The 24,821-nt window shown below is 38.4% G+C and overlaps 1 protein-coding gene across 4 annotated transcripts in view; it reads left to right on the top strand.

Annotated features, from left to right (window-relative positions):
- COL12A1 (collagen type XII alpha 1 chain) overlaps positions 1 to 24,821 on the top strand; it is a 145,168-nt gene that overhangs the window by 9,835 nt on the left and 110,512 nt on the right. For 3 of the 4 annotated variants that reach the window (XM_060205391.1, XM_007516304.3, XM_060205392.1), the window contains 11 exons: positions 2,476 to 2,592; positions 6,052 to 6,195; positions 6,833 to 6,892; positions 10,322 to 10,585; positions 10,763 to 10,927; positions 11,594 to 11,767; positions 15,208 to 15,498; positions 15,843 to 16,445; positions 17,514 to 17,786; positions 19,447 to 19,719; positions 24,280 to 24,552. The exons of the other annotated variant lie outside the window; for it this stretch is intronic. In XM_060205391.1, coding sequence (XP_060061374.1) covers positions 2,476 to 2,592; positions 6,052 to 6,195; positions 6,833 to 6,892; positions 10,322 to 10,585; positions 10,763 to 10,927; positions 11,594 to 11,767; positions 15,208 to 15,498; positions 15,843 to 16,445; positions 17,514 to 17,786; positions 19,447 to 19,719; positions 24,280 to 24,552 — 2,637 coding nt within the window. The remainder of the gene's footprint in view (positions 1 to 2,475; positions 2,593 to 6,051; positions 6,196 to 6,832; positions 6,893 to 10,321; positions 10,586 to 10,762; positions 10,928 to 11,593; positions 11,768 to 15,207; positions 15,499 to 15,842; positions 16,446 to 17,513; positions 17,787 to 19,446; positions 19,720 to 24,279; positions 24,553 to 24,821) is intronic. 4 annotated transcript variants of the gene reach the window in all.

Below are 24,821 nucleotides of genomic sequence, written 5' to 3'. Positions count from 1 at the left end.
ATACATTTTTGAAACTGATAAAAACACATTTTTCATTGATTTGATTTGTGTTCACACTCACACCTGCTTCATTTGTCTTATGTGAAAAACAATTGTGGAAGTGGAATGGTGCGTTTGGAATGCTTTACACAGCAAGAAGAGAAGTAGAGTGGTCTTTCTGTCATACACATGTTGGTTCTTTCCTACTTTTGATTCCTAAGTACTGCATCTGAGTTTTGATGAACACCTTACACCCTCTGAAATGTTAAAGACTTTTCCCCACAGTCAATTTTTCAGTCTATCTGGAATCCGGGTCATTTGGAAATCAACAAGGTGGGCCGCTGCTGCCCTTCAGCAGTTTTAACCTAGTGCCTCCTGCTTCAGGTCAATTTCCTTGCAAGGTTGGTGGTACCTTTTTTTCCATGTACTGATTTTTTTTTTTAAAGCATGCTCAGGCCAGGTGTGTCTGCCTTTGCATTAAATTTGTCCTGAGCCATTGCTATTGGAACAATATTTTATAATGATATTCTAATACCTGTTGCCCTATTAACATCTGTCACATGCTCATACTAAGTGATCACTACCCCTAAACCTGGCAATATCATTCTAGAAAGGAGAATGTTGAATAGCTAACCTGTGCATGTATCAATAGATTAATGGTCTAATCTCACTGCCTGTGTATGGACAGAAGACAGTAACATACAAACCATTACTAGCATAGCCAATGGAGAAAAAAAAAAAAGCCACCCCCTACTTATGGGAACTGTAATTCATTAAAGTGAATTTACCTAATTTGTTTTATTTCCATTAAAATGTGCTATTACAGTAGTCCCTAACCCCAGTTAAATTCTATGACTCATGTCTCAAAGCTCCTACTACATTTCAATTGACTTCTCTTGAAAAACCTAGAAAAGGAGATTGCAATCTCTCAAAACAGATGGAAAAATTCTGATTCATGAGCAATGCTTTCAGACTTCAACATTTTAAGAAGAGTATGGCTGAAAGTCATCTTCTTTTGTTGACCTGCTTCCAGAGTAACAATTTTTAATGCATCAACCATGCACTGACAGTGAGTCAGTACAATGCTGCATGATGAGGCATGAACATTGCCGAGAGAATATCATTATAAAATATTTGACACGTCTTTGTGTAAATACTATTGTACATGGAGACTTTTGTTTGTTGTGGGAAACTAAAAACAAGTCAACATTTCATTGACACATGCATGATGCTGTACTTTTGTATGTGAACTATTTCTTTCTGTACTTTCTAGTTATTCCTGTCATTGACCTCTCCAAATTTTATGCATATTCATGTCTTCAGATGGCTCATCCTTTTTCACTGTTTTCTTTAAAATCTGTGAATAAATGTCCATAAATACACATCAATGTTGTCCGTTTTGTAAAGGACCATACTGGCATTTTATTTAAAATGCCTTTTCTAGTATGGAATATACCTGCTACAAAGGAAAATAGTAGTGTTGGTTTACACCCTGCAAACATAATGGTAAATTGGTGTAAACAGGCAGAATATCAGTTTTTGTTTTTAAATTATCTTTTATTTATTGGATAGAGACAGCCAGAAATCAAGAGGAAAATGGAAGGTAGAGGGGTGGAGAGACAGACACCTGTAGCACTGCTTCACCACTCGTGAAGCTTTCCTCCTGCAGGTGGGGACCAGGGACTCAAACCTGGGTCCCTGTGAACTGTAATGTGTGCACTCAACCAGGTGTACCACCACCTGTCCCCAGAATATCAGTATTTATAGACAACTGTATATCAACTTTTATAAGCCTATAATTTCTTAACATTCCCCCCCGTTGCTATTTTGGATATCTTCTACATTAATATACATTTAAATGTATGTTTCCTTGTGAGACGTAACAGTGCTAAACTTCTCCTGATTCCCCTTTTTTATTGAAATACATGTTCATCTCTGCCACAGATTGAAATTTATTTAACAAAAATTAATAATGATGCCATTATGCTGAGAATAAACCCAAACCACCACTGATTCATTTCCATATTATGGAAAATAAGTATTGTGCCAATGTTCTAAATTGACTTATATGATTGTAAGCAGGTTGTGATATAGCATGCTTATCCAAAATGCACTTAGCATGCATTGACATTCCTTTGTTATGTGAATTGTTTGCATATGTGGTTATTACATGTGATTTCATTGTATTTGTATGTACTTGTACTCAGATATGTTTCTATAATGCTTGATTTTGCTGGTCATTCTTGAATGACCTAGCAACTCAAGAATCAAAAATGTTTTGTGCTGTCTTCTGTAATATGTATGCTCTCTGATGTTTTGTCATATCTTGTCAGCTTTTAATTTTTATTCTTGTCCAACAAGGTATCTTTTATACTTGTTGGAAACAAATTTATGCAAAGACACTTTTAGTAAGCTTTGCTCAACTCAATTCTGTATTAATTAAATTGACTGTTCTGTGACATCAAAAGATAAATATATCAACTCTATCTCTTGCAGTTGACCCACCTTCAGACTTGAACTTTAAAATTATAGATGAAAATACTGTTCATATGTCATGGGAAAAACCAGATGATCCAATTGAAGGCTATAAAGTAACAGTGGCTTCTACAAATGGTAAGTTGTAAAGTTTGAGTTTGAGAACAGAAACACACAAGCAAGATTATCTAACCTTTTCTTCTTTTGTTACAAGAATCTGACATTTGGAAAAGCCTGAGGCATTTATCCATTATCACAGATATATGGCTTAGTCAGGCCTCCAGATTTTCAACCTAGTAGTCACTATTGCCATGTTTTTCTGTGATGACCTGACTAAAATGTTATTGGTAATCTATTTTATAACTAAAATAGAATTCTTCTTGATATTCATCTTTCTTTTCTTATTAAAGTAGTATTGCATTATACCATTATGTAAATTTCAGGTGTGCCTCATTGACAACATGTCTATAATGAAATAATTCCATCAGAGAATGCCCAGTTTTTTCCTTCATTCTATATTTATTTGTTCTGTCTTAATACTACCATTTTCCTTTCCCTTTACTGTGGTAACAATGATCTGGTCTTATATTTTGACATTCCTCATGAATTACTCACTTCTCACAACATTTTAGGTGTTAAATGATGACAAGTTGTCAAGTGTGTTGTTACTCCATGTTAAGTATCCTAAACACTTCAATACCCAGTAAACATTATTCTGGGATGATAATGAACTACTATCATAAAAACAAGAATTTCCTTTGGCTAAATGGAGTCAGTAGATCCTAAACTAAGAGTCTTTTCTGGGGAAAAAAGATCTTTGTCTTAGTTGTTCTTAAGAGTTACTTTATGGGGGGGGGTGTGTGGTAGCACAGCAGGTTAAGCGCACATGGCGATTTCTCGGTGTTTATTTATTTATTTATTTTTTTTATTATTTATTTTCCCTTTTGTTGCCCTTGTTGTGGTAGTTATTATTATTGTTGTTGATGTCATTGTTGTTGGATAGGACAGAGAGAAATGGAGAGAGGAGGGGAAGACAGAGAGGGGGAGAGACAGACACCTGCAGATCTGCTTCACCACTCGTGAAGCGACCCCCCTACAGGTGGGGAGCCAGGGCTCGAACCCGGATCCTTACACTGGTCCTTGTGCTTCACGCCACCTGCGCTTAACCCGCTGCGCTACTGCCCGACTCCCCTCTCTGTGTTTTATCGAATAATAACAACAAGGACAGCAAAATAGAAAAAATGGTCTCCAGGAGCAGTGGATTTGTAGTGCCAACATTTCTCAGTTTTCCTCATAACACTCTAACTCCCCAACTAGGTCCTCTTCTGCCATCATGTTCCAGGACCTGAACATCCTCCCCCCCCAGAGTCCTTTATTTTGGTGAAACACACCAACACACCAAGAAGATTTAATTATGACACAAAATGAAGAAGTAACCACTCCTACTAACACAGGTTATGTGGTAGGAAGAAATATTTAGTGACTGACAATAGAGATGGATTATATTAACATTGTATTTAAACATTTATGATCATTAAAGGTACCAATGATCTTAAATGGTATTGTATTAAGGAATTAGGGAGCCAGTTTCTTTTATGTGATTGAGAACCTAAATGAGTTAGGAATTTATTTTTTCTTCTTTAAGTAATTTCTACTCCAGTGTATTTGTGGTTATCTAATTCATTCTTTTTTTTTTTTTTTGCTTGCAAGGTTATTGCTGGGGCTTGGTGCCTGTACTACAAATCCACTGCTCCTGGAGGCCAACTTTTTTTCCATTTTTTTTGCCCCTGTTGTTGTTGTTACTATTATTGTTAATACTCTTCTTGTGGGATAGGACAGAGAGAAATCGAGAGGGTTGGGGGAGACAGAGAGTGTGAGCAAAAGATAGACACCTGCAGACCTGCTTACCGCTTGTGAAGCGACCCCTTGCAGGTGGGGATCCAGGGGCTGGAACAGGGATCCTTATGCAGGTCCTTGCGGTTCATGCCATGTGTGCTTAACCCGCTGCACTACCGCTGGGCCCCTTCTGATTCATTCATCCCAAAGCAGAAAAAAGCAGCTGAAAAAGAATCCATCCAGTTTCAGTGTATTGAAAACCAGAGACTACTAACTTTTTTTTTCTTAAGATTTATTTGTTTACTTTTACAAGAGATGATAAGAGAGGCAAACCAGAGTATCACTCAGGTTGGTATTTGGCATTCTGGGGGACTGAATCTGTGGTCTCTGTGGCTTCAAGTATGCAAATCTTGTGCCCTGAAGTTGAACTAATTCCCCAGTACAGAAATTACTTAACTTCTAAATTCCCAATTGGCAAAGGAACTCCCCAACTGAGCATAGCTCTGTTCTCTTGCTCTGTAAGGTTTCTGCTTCATCCTGTTCGTTCCACATATAAGCCAGCATCATTTCTTGGGGTTTTATTCTACCTGTTGTCTTTCTTGATTGTTTATATATATTTATTTTATTTTATTTTTTTATTGGATAGAGGCAGAGAGAAATTGAGAAGGAAAGGGGCAATAGAAAGGGAGGGAGACAGAGAGACACTTGCAGCCCTGCTTCTCCATTCGTGAAGCTTTCCCCCTGCAGGTGGGGACCAGGGGCTTGAACCTGGGTCCTTGTGTGCTGTAATGTGAGCACTTAACCAAGTGCGCCATTGCCTGGCCCGATTGTTTATGCTTAATAAAGGCTTAGTACAATTAAAACCTTAAGAGACAGCACCTGGGATTTACTGCTTCCTGACTGATTTTAGAATTAACATACTCTGGAAGGAAGCACGTAATTATCAGTATGGAAATATACAGTGAGTACGTTGTGCATTGGAATTTTGATACCTGAGAAGTTGATTCAGGGGATCACAGTTATTCATTCATTCATTCATTAATTCATTCATTCATGTGTGCACTTATCAGTGTATGGAGAATGCACTGATTCTACACTGGTAGTCTCACAAATGTTTCATGTTAGCCTGTGGAATTTGCTTTCTCTGTATTGATTTTAGTCCCTTTTTTCTTCTCAATTCATATTTTATTTTATCTTTTATTATCTTTATTTATTTATTTATTGGGTAGAGACAGCAAGAAATTGAGAAGGAATGGGGAGACAGAGATGGAGAGAGACAGAAAGACAGCTGCAGCCCTGCTTCACCACTTCTGAAGCTTCCTCCCTGCAGGTGGGGACGGGAGGCTCGAACCTGGCTCCTTGCGCATGGTAACGTGCTCAACTGGATGTGCCACTGTTTGGCCCCCTCAATTCATAGTTTAGGTTAAAATGTTTTCTGGCTTATAGCTTATGTATAAAAATTGTTATCTATTTGGACTGGAAAATGATGAGAAGTTTCTTATTTAACATGCTAATGTATTGTTAATCTAGAGGAATTCTCTGTTCTTAAATATTGGCTATGTAACAAGCAGAGGCAATGAAAGTTCATTTATTGAATTCAAAGGCTTGGCTTTGGAAGACAGTAAAAATGATGTTTGAATTGTCTAAAAGTGCATATGTAGAATTATTTAGATCTTCACTTTGCCTGAGTTACATTATGCTATAGTATGTTACATGCAGAAATATTTCGTTGGATTAATATTTTGCTTTCTGTGTTTCCAGATGGGCCTACTAAAGAATTTACCCTTGCACCTAGCACCACGGAAACTTTATTATCAGACCTCATACCTGAAGTAGAGTATGTGGTGACAATCACTTCATATGATGAAGTAGAAGAAAGTGTACCAGTTATAGGTCAACTAACAAGTAAGCACACATACAGTACTCTGTTTTTAAGTACTCATAAAAACATTTTTTTCAGAAAGTAAAAGAGACAGAGACAGGGAGACAGATAGCCAGAGGAAGACAGGAAGGACATCACAACACCAGAACTTCCCCCAGTGCAGTGGGGAGTGGGGGGGAGGACTGAAACCTTGTGGCCAGCATGGCAAAGTAAGCACCCCCAGGAGAATTATCTTGCTCACCCACAGAATACTTTTATTCTTTTTTATTTTGCAAAACATTTCTTGAAATTTCATGTTAATATGTTATTCTGAGAAATTAATTTATATCAGTATTAATCTTTGATCCTAGTTACTAGTGGGTGTGTATCATTAATTCATTCCTTATTTATAGCACTGATCTCTGGAAGCAACAGGAATGTTACAAATGAAAACCATTCAACATTGTCAGACATAATTTCTTTTTGAAAAATATATATATTTAAATCTTAGGCAAAAATAATTCACTTGTAAAAGAATGTCTATTTGGCACTGTTCCCTGACCAAACTGGGCTTGGGTCACACATTGAAGAGACAATGATGAAAGGGAACATATTTATTTTCTTTTTGGGAAGTATTTGTCTGAGTTCATTTTCTTTTGCAATAATCAAGTCTTGACTTAGTCCAAACAGGTGGTCCGATGAAGCCAGGGGAGAAAAGACCTGGAAAGACAGAGATGCAAAGTAAGTGTTTCCCTTACTACTACTTTTTGCTTATTGTTTGCAGAAGTCATAAATGTGATATATTTTGATCTTATTCTGATATTAATCTCTTCTACAGTCTTTATTAAATGTTCAGGCCATGCATTTGTTGTTTATAACTATTACAGTATCTATGTTCAGACCTTTCACCTCAGATTTTCATTCTATTTGCCAAAATTCTTTTTACTGGAAGTGTTTCAGATTTGCATGTGTCCAAAATTTCCCGAGAGAATTTAAAAAGAAATTTTTTTATTTATAAAAAGGAAACATTGACAAAACAATACGATAAGAGGGGTACAGCTTTGCACAATTCCCACCATCAGAACTCTGTATCCCATCCCCTTCCCTGATAGCTCTCCTATTCTTTAACCCTCTGGGAGTATGGACCCAAGGTCATTGTGGGATGCAGAAGGTTGAAGGTCTGGCTTCTGTAATTACTTCCCTGCTAAACATTAGCATTGACAGGTCGATCCATACTCCCAGCCTGTCTCTCCTGAGAGAATTTAACAGTAGGTGAATAACAAAGCCCATCAATGGGCCTGAAGTACTTACCAATGGCCAGCTTATCAAAATAGGTGGTGACTTCTGTATCTATGAAAAATGTTAGAAAGGGACTTGAGAGGGTCTTTTAACCATCTAAACTGTCATGAAAATCAATTTCTAAGACTACATGCATTCTAAGCTCATCTCTAGGGTGCTTACATGGCTTCAGTTGATGTCAGTTACAGACTTTGCCAGTGTCTTTGGCAGACATCTCTGATAAGTTGTAATTAGATGAAAACAATTTTATTTAGTCTAGTTTTTGCTGTTTCTAGTCTTCTTTGTTTGATCTTGCTTTGTCTGACTTACTGGGATAGATCCTTAATGGATTTCTTGGACTTCTGATTTTGCTTCATTGTAAAAGTTGCATTTATAAGCCAGGATTACCATAAAAAAAAAAAGCTCATTCACATAAAGTCTCCTTTATCTAGAGTTTTTCTGTTAGGATCAATGACATTCTTTATGATGTTTAAAAATCTGAACTGGAGCCTGAACTATAGAGTTATAATGCTAATATTGTCCACGAGCCATCAACATTGATTATATATTTTTAACAATTTAATTTATTTTTTTAATGAGAGAGATACAAAGAGAAGGATATATACAGAGAGAAAGAGAGAGGCCAGAGCACTGCTCAACTCAGGCTTATGGTGCTGCTGGGGATTGAACCTGGGACTTCACAGCCTCAGGCATGAAAGATTCTTTGAAAAACCATTATACAGTCTCCCCAGCCCTCAACATTTATTGTAAATCAAAACATTTTGCTAACTGTTGACCTTTCAATAGTCTTAAATTGGCCCATTAAAAAGTGTGCAAAAATTATTTAAGCATACAACTTCTATCCAGCTTGCAAAATTTTCCAAGACCCTTTCTTCTTCTTCCTAGCCAACTACTTCTTTTATTATCTGCTCACTGATTGCAAGAACAGAAAGATCTTTAGACATTTACTCTGCATTGCTTTTTTTGTTTTTTGCATTGCTTTTTGAATATAGAATTTTCATGAAACCAACCTGCCCTCGCCCCGTGCATTCCCATTTAACATAAAAAAGAAATTAAATATATATTTAGTTATAAAATCCAATAATTGCATTTTAGAAATTTAGAAATAGTAAGGTTTTTTTTTTTAAAACTATGCTTTAAAAGAGGTAACACTGATTTTACAAGACTGTTTATACTTTAAGGGTACAATTTCATACCTCTTCAAAATAGATGTTACCACACCTTGTCTACCACAAAATGACAATCTTCCTATTATTTTTTTTACATTAGGCATTTTGTTCTCTCATTTTTAGTGTTTTTGTTGTAAAGTTCAAAAAGCATTGATAACTGGGAGAAGAACACACTCTGGATATCTTGCTTTATACTTATACATGTTTTTGCTGCTGTTAGATTCTATTAGTCATCTAAACTAAACCTTTGCAAACTTTTGACAGCTATATTGTGGGAGAGTTTTCAGAATTTTTGCTCTCTACCTCAACTCCACTGCATTTGCTTGAATGGTTCAGCAATTATTTTGCATATATTTCTTAACAAATGCCAAATAAAGAAAGTGCTTTGCTTGCATATTTTTAAATGAGTCTCAAGATATTCTATATCATTTTTCTTGGAGAAAAGAGTATCAATACAACTTCTAAAAATAGGTCGGCTGATTGCATAAGAATTGGGTGACATGTTCTTGGAGAGTAGATCATATATGGATTTATCTTTTCTTGTGTAGTGTCTGTACAGCAATTCAAAGACATACAGCTTGGGGCTGGGTGGTTGAGTGCACATGTTACATTGCTCAAGGATTCAAGCCCTTGGTCTCCGCCTGCAAGGGGAAAACTTTGCAAGTGGCGAAGCAGTGCTACAGGTGTCTCTGTCTCTCTTCTTCTCCTCTATTACCTCTTTCTATCAATTTCTGGCTGTGTCTATCCAATAAATAAGTAAATATAATAAAAAAACATAGCACTCCCTAAATGCACTTCATAAAGGCACTATATATGCTTTTTATTATTATTAAAACTTTTTTTTGCAATAGTAGCTTGTATTATTTTCATATTGATTTAATAATGATTGACAAGATTGTAGGATAAGAGGGATATAATTCCATACAATTCCCACCACCAGAATCCCACATCCCATCCCCTCCATTGGAAGCTTTCCTATTCTTTATCATGGGGTGCAGAGGGTTCCATATTCTTTATCTCTCTGGGATTATGGACTCAAGATCATCATGGGGTGCAGAAGGTCGGAGGTCTGGCTTCTGTAATTGCTTCTCCACTGGACATGGGTATTGGCAGGCTGATCCATACTCCTAGCCTGTTTCTGTCTTTCCCTAGCGGGTCAGGGCTCTAGAGAGGTGGGGCCAAGACACATTGGTGAGGTCATCTGCTCAGGGAATTCAGGTTGGCATCATGGTAGCAACAGGAACTTGGTGGCTGAAAGCCTTAAGATATGAAGCAGAACAAATTGTTTAATAATCAGGAGCCCAAAGGCAAGAATAGAGCAGATGAGATTTGAGGTCTCCATTTTGGAAGCAGCTACAAAGTCTATTTTAAGTATATTATAAGGGTTCCATGACTTTACTAATTTTTGCTTGAGCCTGACAGCTAACATGCAGGTGGGCCAAGAGTATTGTTTAGGAAGATGGTGTCAGAGCTGGACATAGGACTAGAGAGCTGGATCAGGGCAGAGTAGCTCCCAAACATGGGAAAAGCATATAAATACTGTTAACTGTAGACCCCATTGATCTGATGTGGGGTCCATGTCTATTCATATTCAGCACAGGAACCTGTGTAACCTCTGCATCCCCATAGATCTAAGCTCACATTCTTTATGGATGACTAGATATAATATTACAACCTTGAAGATATTTCAACTGTATTTCAGAGTGCTCAGTCAGTGCCTGGACTGACTTAGTGTTCCTTGTGGATGGCTCATGGAGTGTGGGAAGAAATAATTTCAAGTACATTTTGGATTTCATTGCTGCTCTTGTGTCTGCTTTTGACATCGGTGAAGAGAAGACAAGGGTTGGGGTTGTTCAGTACAGCTCTGATACCAGGACTGAATTTAACTTAAATCAGTATTACAAAAGAAACGAGCTTCTTTCTGCCATTAAAAGCATCCCATACAAAGGTGGCAACACGATGACAGGTAATGTTTCACTTTTTTTTATAATGGTTTAAAATAAATGAATTATCTGTTTGGGAGAGAAAGCAAGCTTTGTGCCCTTGTCACATGGTAAATAATTTTGAAATGAATCATGAAATTTTGGACTTTGGCAAACTTGTGTATTGTGGAGTGAATGAAAGTGTTTCTTTTCCACTTCAGGGGATGCCATTGATTACTTAATTAAAAATACTTTCACGGAATCTGCTGGAGCAAGAGTTGGTTTTCCTAAAGTGGCAATCATTATTACGGATGGCAAGTCCCAGGACGAAGTGGAAATTCCAGCAAGAGAGCTTCGTGGTATTGGAGTTGAAGTTTTCTCTTTGGGTAGGTCAAGTTTTTTCTCTTTCTTTTCTAAACTTCAGAACCACTTCAGTATTTAATGTTTAGGAAGATGAAGGGTGGATTCCTTCAGGCAGGATGCTACTTAGAAATATTTACTGCATTTAATAGTGCAGCTGAGTAAAAATTTTGCTTGTGTATCTTTCTTATATAACTGTTAGCACATGCATTATGGGGGGTGGTATCTGTATTCTTTGCCAGCCCTCCATTTTTTGAAGAAGTCTGGGACAATGGTTCTACTAAAGATACTCCTTGTATTATCATGAAGTATTTTTATGTGTTTCCTATATTATGTAACACTTGAAGAATTCAGAGGGCCAGAGCTTATTCTGGACTCTAGAAGAAAAAGTATTATCTTTACAGATGGCAGGCACAAGTGATGGCATGGTTGGGATGAGAGCCCACTCTGTTTTATTCCGAATTCATTTTCCTCTTTGGCTGAACACTTTGTGTGAAATTATAAAATGTCATTGTCATTTGAATAGATGCACATTCGTTACGAGGCAAAGTGATTCTGGTTTATGAGTGAATAAGGAGTTGAAAATCCTTTACTGTGAAAGCAAAGAACTCCCCTAATTTGAGCAGAGGAAATTCAGTCTAGAACTCCCCTAATTTCCTTTATAACTATATCCTAATCCTTTTGTTATAAAGGCATTAAAGCTGCAGATGCGAAAGAACTCAAACAGATTGCTTCCACACCTTCACTAAACCACGTTTTCAATGTGGCCAACTTTGATGCCATTGTGGATATTCAGAATGAGATCATCTCCCAGGTGTGCTCAGGTGTTGATGAACAACTTGGTGAACTGATCAGTGGAGAGGAAGGTGAGTGTATTGTTGAATGTTCCCATGTGTTAACCCTTTTCATTAGTTGACAGCATCTATAGTTTTTTTTTTTTGTTTTGCCTCCAGGGTTATTCCCTGGGGCTTGTTACCTGCACTATAAATTCACTGCTTCTGGTGGCCATCCCCCCCCCCCCATTTTATTGGACAGGACAGAGAGAAATTGAGAGGGGAGGGGAGAAGAAGAGGGGGAGAGAAAGACATCTGTACACCTGCTTCATCACTCATGAAATGGACCCCTGCAGATGGAGAGTGGGGACTTGAAGCAAGATCCTTGCTGGGGTCCTTGTGCTCCGTACTGTGTGCGCTTAACGGGGTATGCCACTGCCTGGCCCCTCATTAATAGCTTTATGAACATCTGAGAAGGAGACTCATTTAGTCCTAGATACCTTTCAGTGATTCTCTAGTTGGATACTCTACACAGTATTGTTATTCAGTAATTCAACTTCCTGAATTTATTTGTATTGTTTCCTAAATCCAGTGGTAAATTTAAAAAGCATTTATATCATTCTAAAAGTTCTTAAACATCGTTTGGGGGATAAATTTGGTTGATTTACTCTATTTTAAATTTAATTTACTTTTTAAATTTATTTTTCCTAAAATCACTTTGTGCTTGTTTAGCCTCTGCCTGTAACTATCCAGGTACTTGCACTATCTTAAATTCTGATTTAAAAATATTTATTTATTTATTTTAATGAAAGAGTTACAGAGAAAGATACTGAGAGAGAATAGTACTGCTCAGCAATGGCTTTTGATGGTGCTGGGGATTGAACCTAGGACCTCAGAGCTGCAGGCATGAAAGTCTTTTGTATAACCACTATGCTATTTCTCTATACCCTTCCATTTTTATTAAACATTGGCAGGTTGGTCAATGCTTATTTTCAAATTATTAAACTTGTTTATTCCCTTTTTGTTGACCTTGGTTTTTAATTATTGTAATTATTATTGTTATTGATGTCATTGTTGTTGGATAGGACAGAGAGAAATGGAGAGAGGAGGGGAAGATAGAGAGGGGGAGAGAAAGACAGACACCTGCAGACCAGCTTTACCGCCTGTGAAGCGACTCCCCTGCAGGTGGGGAGCCGGGGCCTCAAACTGGGATTCCTTGCGCTTTGTGCCACTTGCCCTTAACCCGCTGTGCTAACCATCCGACTCCTTCAAATTATTAAACTTAAGCTAGTGACACAATTTCTATTAAATGGTTAAAACAAAGGTGCATTTGCTGTCATCATTCTTGGCACAATGGCTTCAAGGCACTGAGTATTTCAAATGTCTGTCAATTTGATCCTTTCCTATCTGGAAAAAAAATCCATTTTTATCAGTCTTTGCTTCTTACTAAATGACGTAAAGATACAGCATTTCATAAACATCTTTTGAGGCATTAAAAAATTGTAATTTCCATGAATATTCTCCTTGTAGCCCGAGAACAGATGAGTGATTAAAGAGAAATCCTAAATAAGAGTTCTTCAATCTTATAAACTCTTTAGTCCTTAAGCCCCCAAGTATTTTGGCAGTCTTCGTTTGTTCTATTTCTGTTTCAGGCCTTCTTCTCATTCCTTAGTGTGCTTTTCTGAAAAAGTTCCCTTCTGTTTTACTTCCTAATGTCTTGACTCTTTTGCTCTGCATCATGAAATTAATTGCTCTACATTTTTCTAAGGGTAACCTCCTTCACTTGTAATTCCCCCTGATCTTAAGTGGGTTGCGATTATGAGGGTGGGTCTGATTTTTCTTTGAACTCTCCCCACATGGCATGCGAGGCTAATGGCAGGTGTTCACGCTGCTCCTCAAGGTTTTCTCCCTCCTCTTGGCACTAACTAGCCTGCCTCTTCCGTTCTCTGCTCTGTCTTTTGCACCACTTAGAAGGTCTGGCCAGACTTCCTGTTGGCACATCCATTGCTTCCCTCCTACGACTTCTCACTTCATTAGATATTATTTTTATGCACAACATCTCATGAATTTTTTTTTTTTGAGGAAAGGGTGAGTAGACTTGTGCCTGTTTTATCATTCACGTCTTATAGACTGACGTATAAAAAACCCCTAGAACTGAAGCTTTTAAAATATGGATTCCACTGACCAATGTAAACACTTGGCGATTTGGCTTTAAATATTTAAATATACCTTTTTTTCACCTGTCAAGTACACGACTTTAGTCTATAATGAAAAATAGAGATTTAGGGAGTTTGCAGTAGTGCAGCGGGTTAAGCGCACATGGCACAAAGTGCAAGGACCTGCTTAAGGATCCGGGCTCGATCCCCCAGCTCTCCACCTGCAGGGGAGTTGCTTTACAGGTGGTGAAGCAGGTCTGCAGGTGTCTGTCTTTCTCTCCCCCTCTGTCTTCCCCTCCTCTCTCCATTTCTCTCTGTCCTATCCAACAATGACAACAATAATAACTGTAACAACAATAAAACAACAAGGACAACAAAAGGGAAAATAAATAAAATAAAAAATAAAATAAAAATAGAGATTTTTAGATGTTGATTTATATTTACTTGTCATATTGTAAGCCAATGTTTCACTTTTGTCTGGTGGCATTATTATATAGTGGAATTACTCTGTCATTGAAATAAATAAGAATAAAATTGCTTAAGGTGAATATCATTTAAAACTTACTGTTTTTTTTGGGGGGAGAGCAGATCTTAAGACCTCTTTTTGAGATTACATTTTATTTTTGTAGTATTATAAAGTGAAAAAAAACAAAATTGGTAGATTATTTGTTTAACAAATATTATCAAGTGCTTCTTTTGGTACCAATGCCTTATCACTAATTTCTTTCAAGGACTTTTTTTCTTTATTGGGGTCCAATAAAGAAGGAAGTAGCATCAGTTGATAAGGAAGTAGGAAGTAGGATAGTAGTATTTCCTTTTTTTTTTAGACTAATAATTAGGCATTGAGTCTTTTGTTTTAGAATTTCAGGTAAAATGGCGGGTTGGATTTGGGTAAAGCTTCCTGATATGTTCATGGTTAATTTGAATAAGGAGAATTGAAGTCCAGACCAAACACCCCAATTATTATTATTATTTTTTAAAATTTTTATTTATAAAAAGGAAACAGTAACAAAAACCATAGGATAAGAGAGGTACAACTCCATACAATTCCTACCACCAGAACTCCGTATCCCATCCCATCCCCTCTTCTCCCGATAGCTTTCCTATTCTTTATCCCTCTGGGAGTATGGACCCAGGGTCATTATGGGGTGCAGAAGGTGGAAGGTCTGGCTTCTGTAATTACTTCCCCACTGAACATGGGCGTTGGCAGGTTGACCCATACTCCCAACCTGTCTCTCTCTTTCCCTGGTGGTGCAGGGTTCTGGGGTGTGGGGCTCTAGGACACATTGGTGAGGTTGTCTGCCCAGAGAGGTCAGGTTGGTATATTAAGGTTGCACCCCACTGATTTCAATCACTGTTGTATTTGTTGCTTTTCAGTTATTGAACCTCCATCAAGTTTGGTTGCTACAGAAGTCTCCTCAAAATACATTAAACTAAGTTGGAATCCATCTCCTAGCCCAGTGACTGGCTATAAAGTGCTCCTTACACCAATGACTACTGGAAGCCGACATCATGCTCTGAGTGTGGGGCCTCAAACCACCATGCTTAGTGTCCGTGACCTCTCAGCAGATACAGAATACCAGATAAGTGTTTCTTCCATGAAAGGACTGACATCCAGTGAACCTGTTACAATAATGGAGAAGACTCAGCCAATGAAAGTTCAAGTGGGTAAGTGAGTGGATCATTGGGTTTGGACTGAGTGAAGGCCCACTTGATGGTATGGCTCAACAATTCTGATTTAGTTTTTTTGTAGGATTTTATAAATAAAATAATAAATAAAATTTATTATTGAATAGAGACAGAGAAATATTGAGGGGGGAAGGGAGCTAGAGAGGGAAAGAGACAGAGAAACATCTGCAGCCCTGCTTTACCACTCATGATTTAGTTTAAATGAAGTATCTGTGGTAGTTTTTCTTCTAAGGAAGAATGCTTACGAAGTATACCAGACAGCTATATTTTAATGTTAACTCATGTCTGTTGAACCTTAGTGAGCTTTCTTTCTTTTTTTACAGAGTGTTCCCGTGGTGTGGACATAAAAGCTGACATTGTATTTTTGGTCGATGGTTCCTACAGCATTGGAATTGCAAACTTTGTTAAAGTGAGAGCCTTTTTGGAAATTCTCGCAAATAGTTTTGACATTTCGCCCAACAGGGTACAGATAAGTCTCGTGCAGTACAGTCGGGATCCTCACACAGAATTCACTTTGAAAAAATTTACCAAAGTTGAAGATATTATTGAAGCAATAAACACCTTCCCCTACAGAGGAGGATCTACAAATACTGGGAAAGCCATGACATATGTCAGAGAGAAAATATTTGTACCTAGCAAGGGTTCAAGAAGCAATGTACCAAAAGTCATGATTCTTATCACTGATGGAAAGTCTTCAGATGCATTCAGAGATCCTGCGATAAAGCTTAGGAATTCGGATGTTGAGATTTTTGCCGTCGGTGTGAAAGATGCTGTTCGCTCGGAATTGGAAGCTATCGCCTCTCCCCCTGCGGAGACACATGTGTACACAGTGGAAGATTTTGACGCTTTTCAGAGAATCTCCTTTGAGCTCACGCAGTCTATCTGTCTCAGGATTGAGCAAGAACTGGCAGCTATCAAGAGAAAATGTTAGTAGCCTTTGTAAAGTAAACATGATTTCTTCACGAGCAAAGGATTTTGAGTTTTCAATTTGTGAATACAGTGCCTCTTCAATTCTTTTCATATATGTATAAGAATGACTTTGCTATGTTACTTAAGATTATTGAACTTGGGTTATTTGGTTATCAAATAGTTGTCATATATGACTGTCTCTTGGCTATGTAGGTCATGCATTTATTGTTGAAAAAGAGTCAAGTGATGTTTTTGGTTCTCCACTTTCAAGCAGGGCTAGGAACCAGCTTGATCACATCTATTTGTCACATTTGATTTTAACAGTCATGAATTGAGCATCAGCTGTGAGCTAGAAGCTAAGCTAGGTCCTTCACATGAAACAAGACCAGAACATAGTTCTGGACATTTGAATTTTCTTTGTGAATTCCCTTTCCCAGACCATTATTTTGGGCATCATTCCTCACATCTGGAAATCCTTCTCTTTGCATCACTTATCCAAATTTTTTTTTAATTAAAAAAATGTTTCAGAGATTTTTTTTTTCATTACATCTAAATTTACAGGGCATAGGTTTTTAGCAGTTCAGCTTTCTTCCCATTGAACCATTTAAATTATTGGCAGAACAGGTTGACCTTTTAGTTTAACTCATGTATCTTTCTTTTTGGCTTCCTTTTCCTCCCTGACCATCTTCCTTATTGTCTTTCAGGGAGATATTTTGGCTTTTAGAGTGCTTGCTGAGCTCAGTAAGGACATTAATTCTCTTGGAAAGACTTTTCCCCTTTATTTGCTTTCCTACAAAACCATTCCATCACTTCTTTGTCTTAAAAAGCTCAAAAGTCAAATTCAACTGTAGTTAATTAAGTAACATAACATAGTATCATGAACGATCACAGAAAATGGCCAGAATTTCCTTGTGAAGCTGCAGATGAGTCCCTCTTTCAATGGTCATATGAAGAATATTTACTTGGCTCAGTGAATACTCTCCCATATGAATAGTAGTCATTTCAGAAACACATAGCTATTCTAGTAATTTTTGTTTTATGTATAAAATTTTTTAAATGATAGTTTTCTTCTTTCTTTTTAATAGCTTATGTGCCTCCAAAAGAAATCAGCTTTTCTGATGTGACTTCTCACAGTTTCAAAATGAACTGGTCTCCTGCTGGTGAAAATGTTTTCTCATATCACATCACCTACAAACAAGCTGGCGGGAATGATGAGGTCACAGTGGTGGAGCCTGCATCTAGTACCAGTGTTGTCCTCAACAACCTGAAGCCAGAGACCCTGTACTTAGTCAATGTGACTGCGGAGTATGAAGATGGCTTTAGCATTCCAATCTCTGGAAAGGAGGTCACCTCAGAAGGTGTGACATTGAACTTGGTTTGCTTAGCTTTCAGATAATAACTTTCTCCTGGGTATCAATTATCTACTGACTCTACTTCCTTATGGGCTAGAAACCAACTTTGTTACCCCGTTTGTTACAACTAAGTCAATAACCGTGAATTGAGCATTAACTGTAAGCTGGATGCTGACCTAAGTCCTTTGAATCAAAGGGGATTAGATCATAGTTCTGGGCTATATATATTTGGGCATATTCCTCTTTTTCTTACTCCTACTTTCTTGGCAATAACCATTCTATTTTCTTCTTATTTTTTAAATATTTAATTATATATTTTAATGAGAGAGGGAGGGAGAGAGAGAGAGAGAGAGAGAGAGAGAGAGAGAGACCAGAGCACTGCTCAGATCTGGCTTATAGTAGTTCTGGGGATTGAATCTGGGAGCTAAGAGCCTCAGGCATGAGAGTCTGTTTGCAAAACTATTATGCTATCTCCCCACCTCACCATTCCACTTTCTGCTACTATGATATATTTTTTTTAATTTTTAAAAAAATTTCTTTATTGGGGGATTAATGGTTTACATTCGACAGTAAATACAATAGTTTGTACATGCATAACATTTCTGTTTTCCACGTAACAATACAACCCACACTAGGTCCTCTGTCATCCTTTTTGGACCTGTATTCTCCACCCCCCCAACCCCAGAATCTTTTACTTTGGTGCAATACACCAGCTGCTCCTATGAATTTGATTACCCTAGGTTGACTACTGTAGGTACCTCATATGAGTGGGACTATATAGTAGATACCTTTTTGTGTGTGTATGACCTCAAGGTTCAGTGATGTTGTGGCATGTGTCAGAATGTCCTTCTTTCTTCAGGCTGAATGGTATTCCACTGCATGTACATGCCACCATGTTTTGTTTATTTACTCATGAATAGACATTAGGATTGCTTCTGCTTAAAAATTTTTTTTGTGCCTTATTTTATTTGTCTTATATGTGATAAGAAAGAGAGAAATTGACATGGGAGAGGGAAATAGAGAGTGAGTGAGGAAGAAAGGCACCTGAAACACTGCTTCACTATTTCACTGTTTCACTGCTTAAGAAGCTTGCTCTCTGCAGATGGGGAGCAGGGGCTTGAACCTACTTCTTTGCATATGGTAATGTGTGTACTCAACCAAGTATGCCACCACCTGACCTCTTAAGCTTTAGTAAGTAATGATTCTAAACATATGGGTGTACAGACTTTACTGAATTTTTTGAGTGGTATTTGGATATGTCCTCTGTACTGGATAGAGTACAATACTTTTTCTCTTGTTCATGATTTAGACATTTACACATAGGTCAGCCAATAATCTAAATTGGCCGATGTTGTAATTTGTCATAGGACTTTTGTGATTCTCTGATCTAGAGATACATGTTGTGATGATTTCTCACATTCAGCACTTTGTCCTATTCTGTATCTCAAGGAGAAATTAAAATCTAAGGAAGTATTGTAGCAAATGTATTCATTTAAAACTCTAGTTTTTGGTCATTATGTTACTATGACGGAATTTGGTTACAGATTGTAATGAAATCTGGGGCTTAAGGTTTTTAGGTAATATGGAAGTTTCTGATTAAACTAAGTTTTGGATTTTTCTGTTTTTAGATAAAGTCAGTCAACTTACTTATTTTTTTAATTTCCAGTAAAAGGAGCACCTAGAAACCTAAAGGTGACGGATGAGACTACAGACAGCTTTAAAATCACCTGGACTCAAGCTCCAGGGAAAGTTTTAAGGTATCGAATTAGGTATAGACCCACAGCTGGTGGAGAAAGCAGAGAAGTGACCACCCCAGCCAATCAAAGGCGGAGGACATTGGACAACCTGACTCCAGACACAAAATATGAAGTATCTATAATTCCGGAATATTCCTCAGGACCAGGTTCTCCACTGACTGGAAATGCGGCCACTGAAGAAGGTGAATGTGCTGATTATCGGATAGCAGCCCAAATCTTAGACTGAGGAAAAGCTTTGAATGACTATTCAGAAATTACAACCCATGAGACAGTATCTTAACTATTTGAGTATCTTAGGCTTGATTGCTTTTATATTTGAATTAATCAGAATTTTGACTTTCTCATAATAATATTTAACCATTTTAACAGAAGTTGTATTCCATGATAAAGTCTAAATATTTAAAATATTAAATATTCGGGAATGAGTGATGGTGCACCTGGTTGAATGCACATGTTCCAATGCGTAAAGACCTGGGTTCAAGCCCCTCGTTCCCACCTACAGGGGGAAAGCTTCACAAGTGGTGAATCAGAGCTGCAAATATCTCTTTGTTGCTCTTTTTAAAATATTTTATTTATTTTTGAGACACACACACACACACACACACACACACACACACACACAAACACACACACACACACACATACCAGAACACTTCTCAGCTCTGGCTTATGGTGGTGCAGGGGATTGAACCTGGGACTTAGGAGCCTCAGGCACGAGAATCTATTTGCATAACCATTACTCTATCTCCCCTGCCCTCTCTCTGTTGCTCTCTATCTCCCTTTTCCTCTTAATTTCTGGCTGTCTTTATCAAACAAAGATACTAAAAAAATTAAATATTCTAATATAAATTGAAGGGTAATAGGGATTAAATATTAAACTGCTACACATTGTTGAAAGAGATTAGATGGCACTTCTGTTTGAAAGGTATTTATTAATGAGAGAGAACTGGAGTTAACAGTCTGTGCCGGGCTAGCTTCGCGGGCGGGAGAGAAATGACCAGGGACTCATGGCCGAGTGGGACGCAGTTCAATCTTTATTGATGGGCAGGAATGCAGTGCAATCTATCTAATCTCTATTCATTAGGAAATCCTGTCCTTTATATCTCCTGAGGTGGAAGTGTCAGGTTGTAAGAGGAAGTACATAGGATAGGGGTGGGGAGAAGGAAAAAGTGCGCAGAAGTATCAAACTTTCATCTAACCAGTGGGGATTAAACCAATGCCCTGTAGGCAGGGCGGTTCTCAGGTAAAGCAGTGATTATGTAAATAGACCACAGCATTAAGTAATGCAATTGAACCTAATGTGATGATCAAAACAGAAGGGGTCTTAGAAGCAGAATTAGAAGCAGACCAACAAGTCTGGTATATGTAGAGCTGGAGATTGAATTTGGGACCTCAGGCTTGCATGCTCTATGCGCTACCACCATGCCAACCTTCCTGGAGCAATATATGTTTCTTGCTAAGGAAGATCTAAAAAAAAAATCTTTAATTGTATTTAAATGAGTTGGTTAGCTCCTTTCTCCCCAATAGATTCTGATATTTATTGCAATTGTTAATGATCAGTATCAGCTCATCAAGAAAAATTGAGGCATTCTTAACTTTCATTTTTATTTCCTATCTTTAAAGCTTTAAAAGAACAACAACATATCCAGAAATAGTAGTTTTTAAAATTTTTTAATATTTATTTTCCCTTTTGTTGCCCTTGTTTTGTTGTTGTTATTATTGCTGTTGTTATTGATGTCATCATTGTTGGATAGGACAGAGAGAAAGGGAGAGAGGAGGGGAAGACAGAGAGGGGAAGAGAAAGACAGACACCTGCAGACCTGCTTCACCACTTCCCCTGCAGGTGGGGAGCTGGGGGCTCAAACTGGGATCCTCACACCCATCCTTGGGCTTTGTGTCACCTGCACTTAACGCGATGCACTACTGCCCAACTCCCAGAAATAGATTTTGAGCACCTACCTATGTCAGGCTCTATGCAAAGAATTTTTCGCATATTATGTCATTTAAGCTCGGCATAGGCTCTTGAAGTTGTTGTTATCCCAACTTTAAAGGAAACAGACTAATAACTCAGAGTCATGTTGTTAACCAAAGAGTAACGTATGGCCTTTATTGCACTCTTGCACACACAGTAAAAGGTCCACTGTGGTTTGACTTGCACCCACCTTCTCTCTTGGCTCAGATTTTCAAATTAACTCCTCCCGCAGAGACCCATTCTATTTCCAACTGTTTTCTTCCTCCTTAACTATCCTTTAGGAAGCCACTGTTATTCTTGTTTCTTTCCTGTTAGGGATCTAGGGCTCTTTGTTCTGGGTACCATAAAAGACCTGGTGATTCTGAGCTTCCTGTTTTCTGGAGTCAAACTGGCAGACTGCTGTGTGCCATGTGGAGAAAGTCATAGAGTTGGGTATTCTGAGGCCTCTCAGAGACGGCATGGTCACTCTACTAGAAAAATCCTCAAATGCCAAATATCGTACTTGCAAAGAGATGAGAAATCTTTGAGTTGTGCTCAAGATTACCCTCATATAGGATGTCTCCTGTGTATCTTTTTAGAAGAAGCAACATCATTTTCTTTCTTCCACAGATTTGTTTTTTAAATTTATTATCTTTATTTATTGGATAGAGACAGCCAGAACTCGAGAGAGAAGGGGGTGAGAGAGAGGGAGAGAGACAGAGAGACACCTGCAGCCCTGCTTCACTACTCGCAAAGCTTTCCCTCTGCAGGTGGGAAGGGAAGTGGGGGTTCGAACCTGGGTCCTTGTGCATTGTAACGTGTGCACTCAACCAGGTGTGCCAACACCGGCCCTATCATTTCCTTTCTTTTCTCTATCTCTTTTTTTAAAAAAATATTTATTTATTCCTTTATGTTGCCCTTGTTTTTTATTGTTGTTGTAGTTATTACTGTTGTTATTGATGTCGTCCTTGTTGGATAGGACAGAGAGAAATGGAGAGAGGAGGGGAAGACAGAGAGGGAGAGAAAGGTAGACACCGCAGACCTGCTTCACCGCCTGTGAAGCGACTCCCTTACAGGTGGGGAGCTGGGGGCTTGAACCGGGATCCTTATGCTGGTCCTTGTGCTTTGTGCCACGTGTGCTTAACCCGCTGTGCTACCTCCCAACTCCCTCCTTTCTTTTCTCTTTTCCTTCCTTTCTTCCTCCCTCCCTTCCTTCCTTCCTTCCTTCCTTCCTTCCTTCCTTCCTTCCTTCCTTCCTTCCTTCCTTCCTCTCTTTATTTCTTTCTGTATGTCTCCCTTCCTCATCTGCCTGCCTGCCTAGCTCCTTCCCTTCTCTCCCTCCACCTCCTTCTTTCTTCCTTGTCTTCCCAAGAGCACTATTCCACTGTTCAGTTCTGGCTGATGGTGATGTTAGGGATTAAATCTTCTCCCTCTGAACCTCTTCACCAAAGGTTGTGTAAACTACTGCACTTTCTCTCTGACCATATCACTGATCATTTTATGATTTTTTACTTATTTATTACTTATTGTATAGAGACAAAGAAAAATTGAGAGAGAAGGTGGAGATAAAGAGGGAGAGAAAGAGAAAGTGAGACACCTGCAGCACTGCTTCATTGTGAAACTTTCCCCGTGCAGGTGGGGACAGGGACTTTGATCTGGGCTCTTTATAATGTGTTTGGTCAAGTGTGTGTGGGCTCCTATCAGTGCTAATAAAAAAATTACTGAGGGTTTAGTGGTTTACAGTGTAGTCTTTAACACACAGGCACAACCTCTCATTTCTCCTTGACTGATGTCTAGGAGACACAACAGGACCCTGATATCCATTCATCCTGTCCCTTTCTCCTCTCCCCCAGAGTCCTTTGCTTTAGCGCAATATGCCACACACAATCCAAGTTTCACTTTATGTTTTCCACCTATAATCATTGATTTTTTTTAAATCTTCTTTTTACTTTTTTAAAGTTTATTTATTCCCTTTTGTTGCCTTGTTGTTTATTGTTGTAGTTGTTATTGATGTTGTCGTTGGATAGGACAGAGAGAAATGAAGAGAGGAGGGGAAGACAGAGAAGGGGAGAGAAAGACAGATACCTGCAGACCTGCTTCACTACTTGTGAAGCGACTCCCCTGCAGGTGGGGAGCCAGGGCTTGAACCGAGATCCTTATGCCGGTCCTTGAGCTTTTACACCACATGTGGTTAACCCGCTGCGCTACCGCTCGGCTCCCCAATGATTGTTTTTAACACCTATGTCTTATAGGTCATCACATTTAGATACTGATATTGTTATGCTAATGAATCTCTTTTTAATTTTTCATTTATTTATTTATTTATTTATTTATTTATTTATTTATTTATTGTTATAAGCAGAGCTCTGGCCTATGGTGGTGCTGGGGATTGAAACTGGGAACTCAGAGCCTCAGAAAAATAGTTATCATTATGTTATCTGCCCAACCCTAACCTCTTTTTCTTGGGTTAAAATTTTATACTGTAGTGTCAACCTATGTGTTTAGATATTTTGTTGTACTTTGTCTCATTTGTAGAGGCAACGTTGTAGTTATTTCTCCTAAATAATTCTCACATCAGAGACTTTAGCCTGTATAAACACACCTGTGTAGGATTTCGGTGTACATTTTGCTTTGTTTTTAACTATCACACAGGCACTGGTTCAAATGCTTGAGCTTTGTGGGCTAGACAATAGTTGCAATTGCCATGTAATACAAACCAGATATTATAAAGTGTCTTGCAAGTCATTATTTTGTTAATTAATAAATTTTGATGTGTTTTCTCCCATTGAAGTAAGAGGAAATCCACGAGACTTAAGAGTTTCTGACCCTACAACATCAACTATGAAATTATCTTGGAGTGGGGCACCAGGAAAAGTGAAGCAGTATCTTGTCACATACACACCAGTGGCAGGCGGTAAAACTCAAGAGGTCACAGTGAAGGGAGACACAACCAACACAGTGTTGAGAGGATTAAATGAGGGGACAAAGTATGCCCTATCTGTGACGGCCTTGTATGCATCCGGGGCTGGCGATGGTCTCTTTGGAGAAGGAACAACACTTGAAGGTGATTACTGTGGTCTTTTATAGAAATTCCTGAGCTTGTTTGTGCTTTCACTTAGGATGTTTAAAATGTTTTCACAGGATGATTTGTGCTGCTTGGGGGCAGGGGGGAGGGGCAAGTGGTGGTGCATGGTACCATGTGCAAGGGTTGGAGACTCTGCTTCCCACCTGCGGGAGGGAAGCTTTATAAAAGTGAAGTAGGTTCTGCAGGTGTCTCTCTCCCTCCCTCTTTCTATCTCCTTCTCCCGTCTCATTTTTTTTTCTCTGTCCTAT

This window comes from Erinaceus europaeus, chromosome 13, assembly GCF_950295315.1.
Source record: "Erinaceus europaeus chromosome 13, mEriEur2.1, whole genome shotgun sequence".
NCBI classification, from domain to species: Eukaryota; Metazoa; Chordata; class Mammalia; order Eulipotyphla; family Erinaceidae; genus Erinaceus; species Erinaceus europaeus.
Note: the sequence above shows the minus strand (reverse complement) of the source record. Positions and strands in the feature narration are given on the sequence as shown.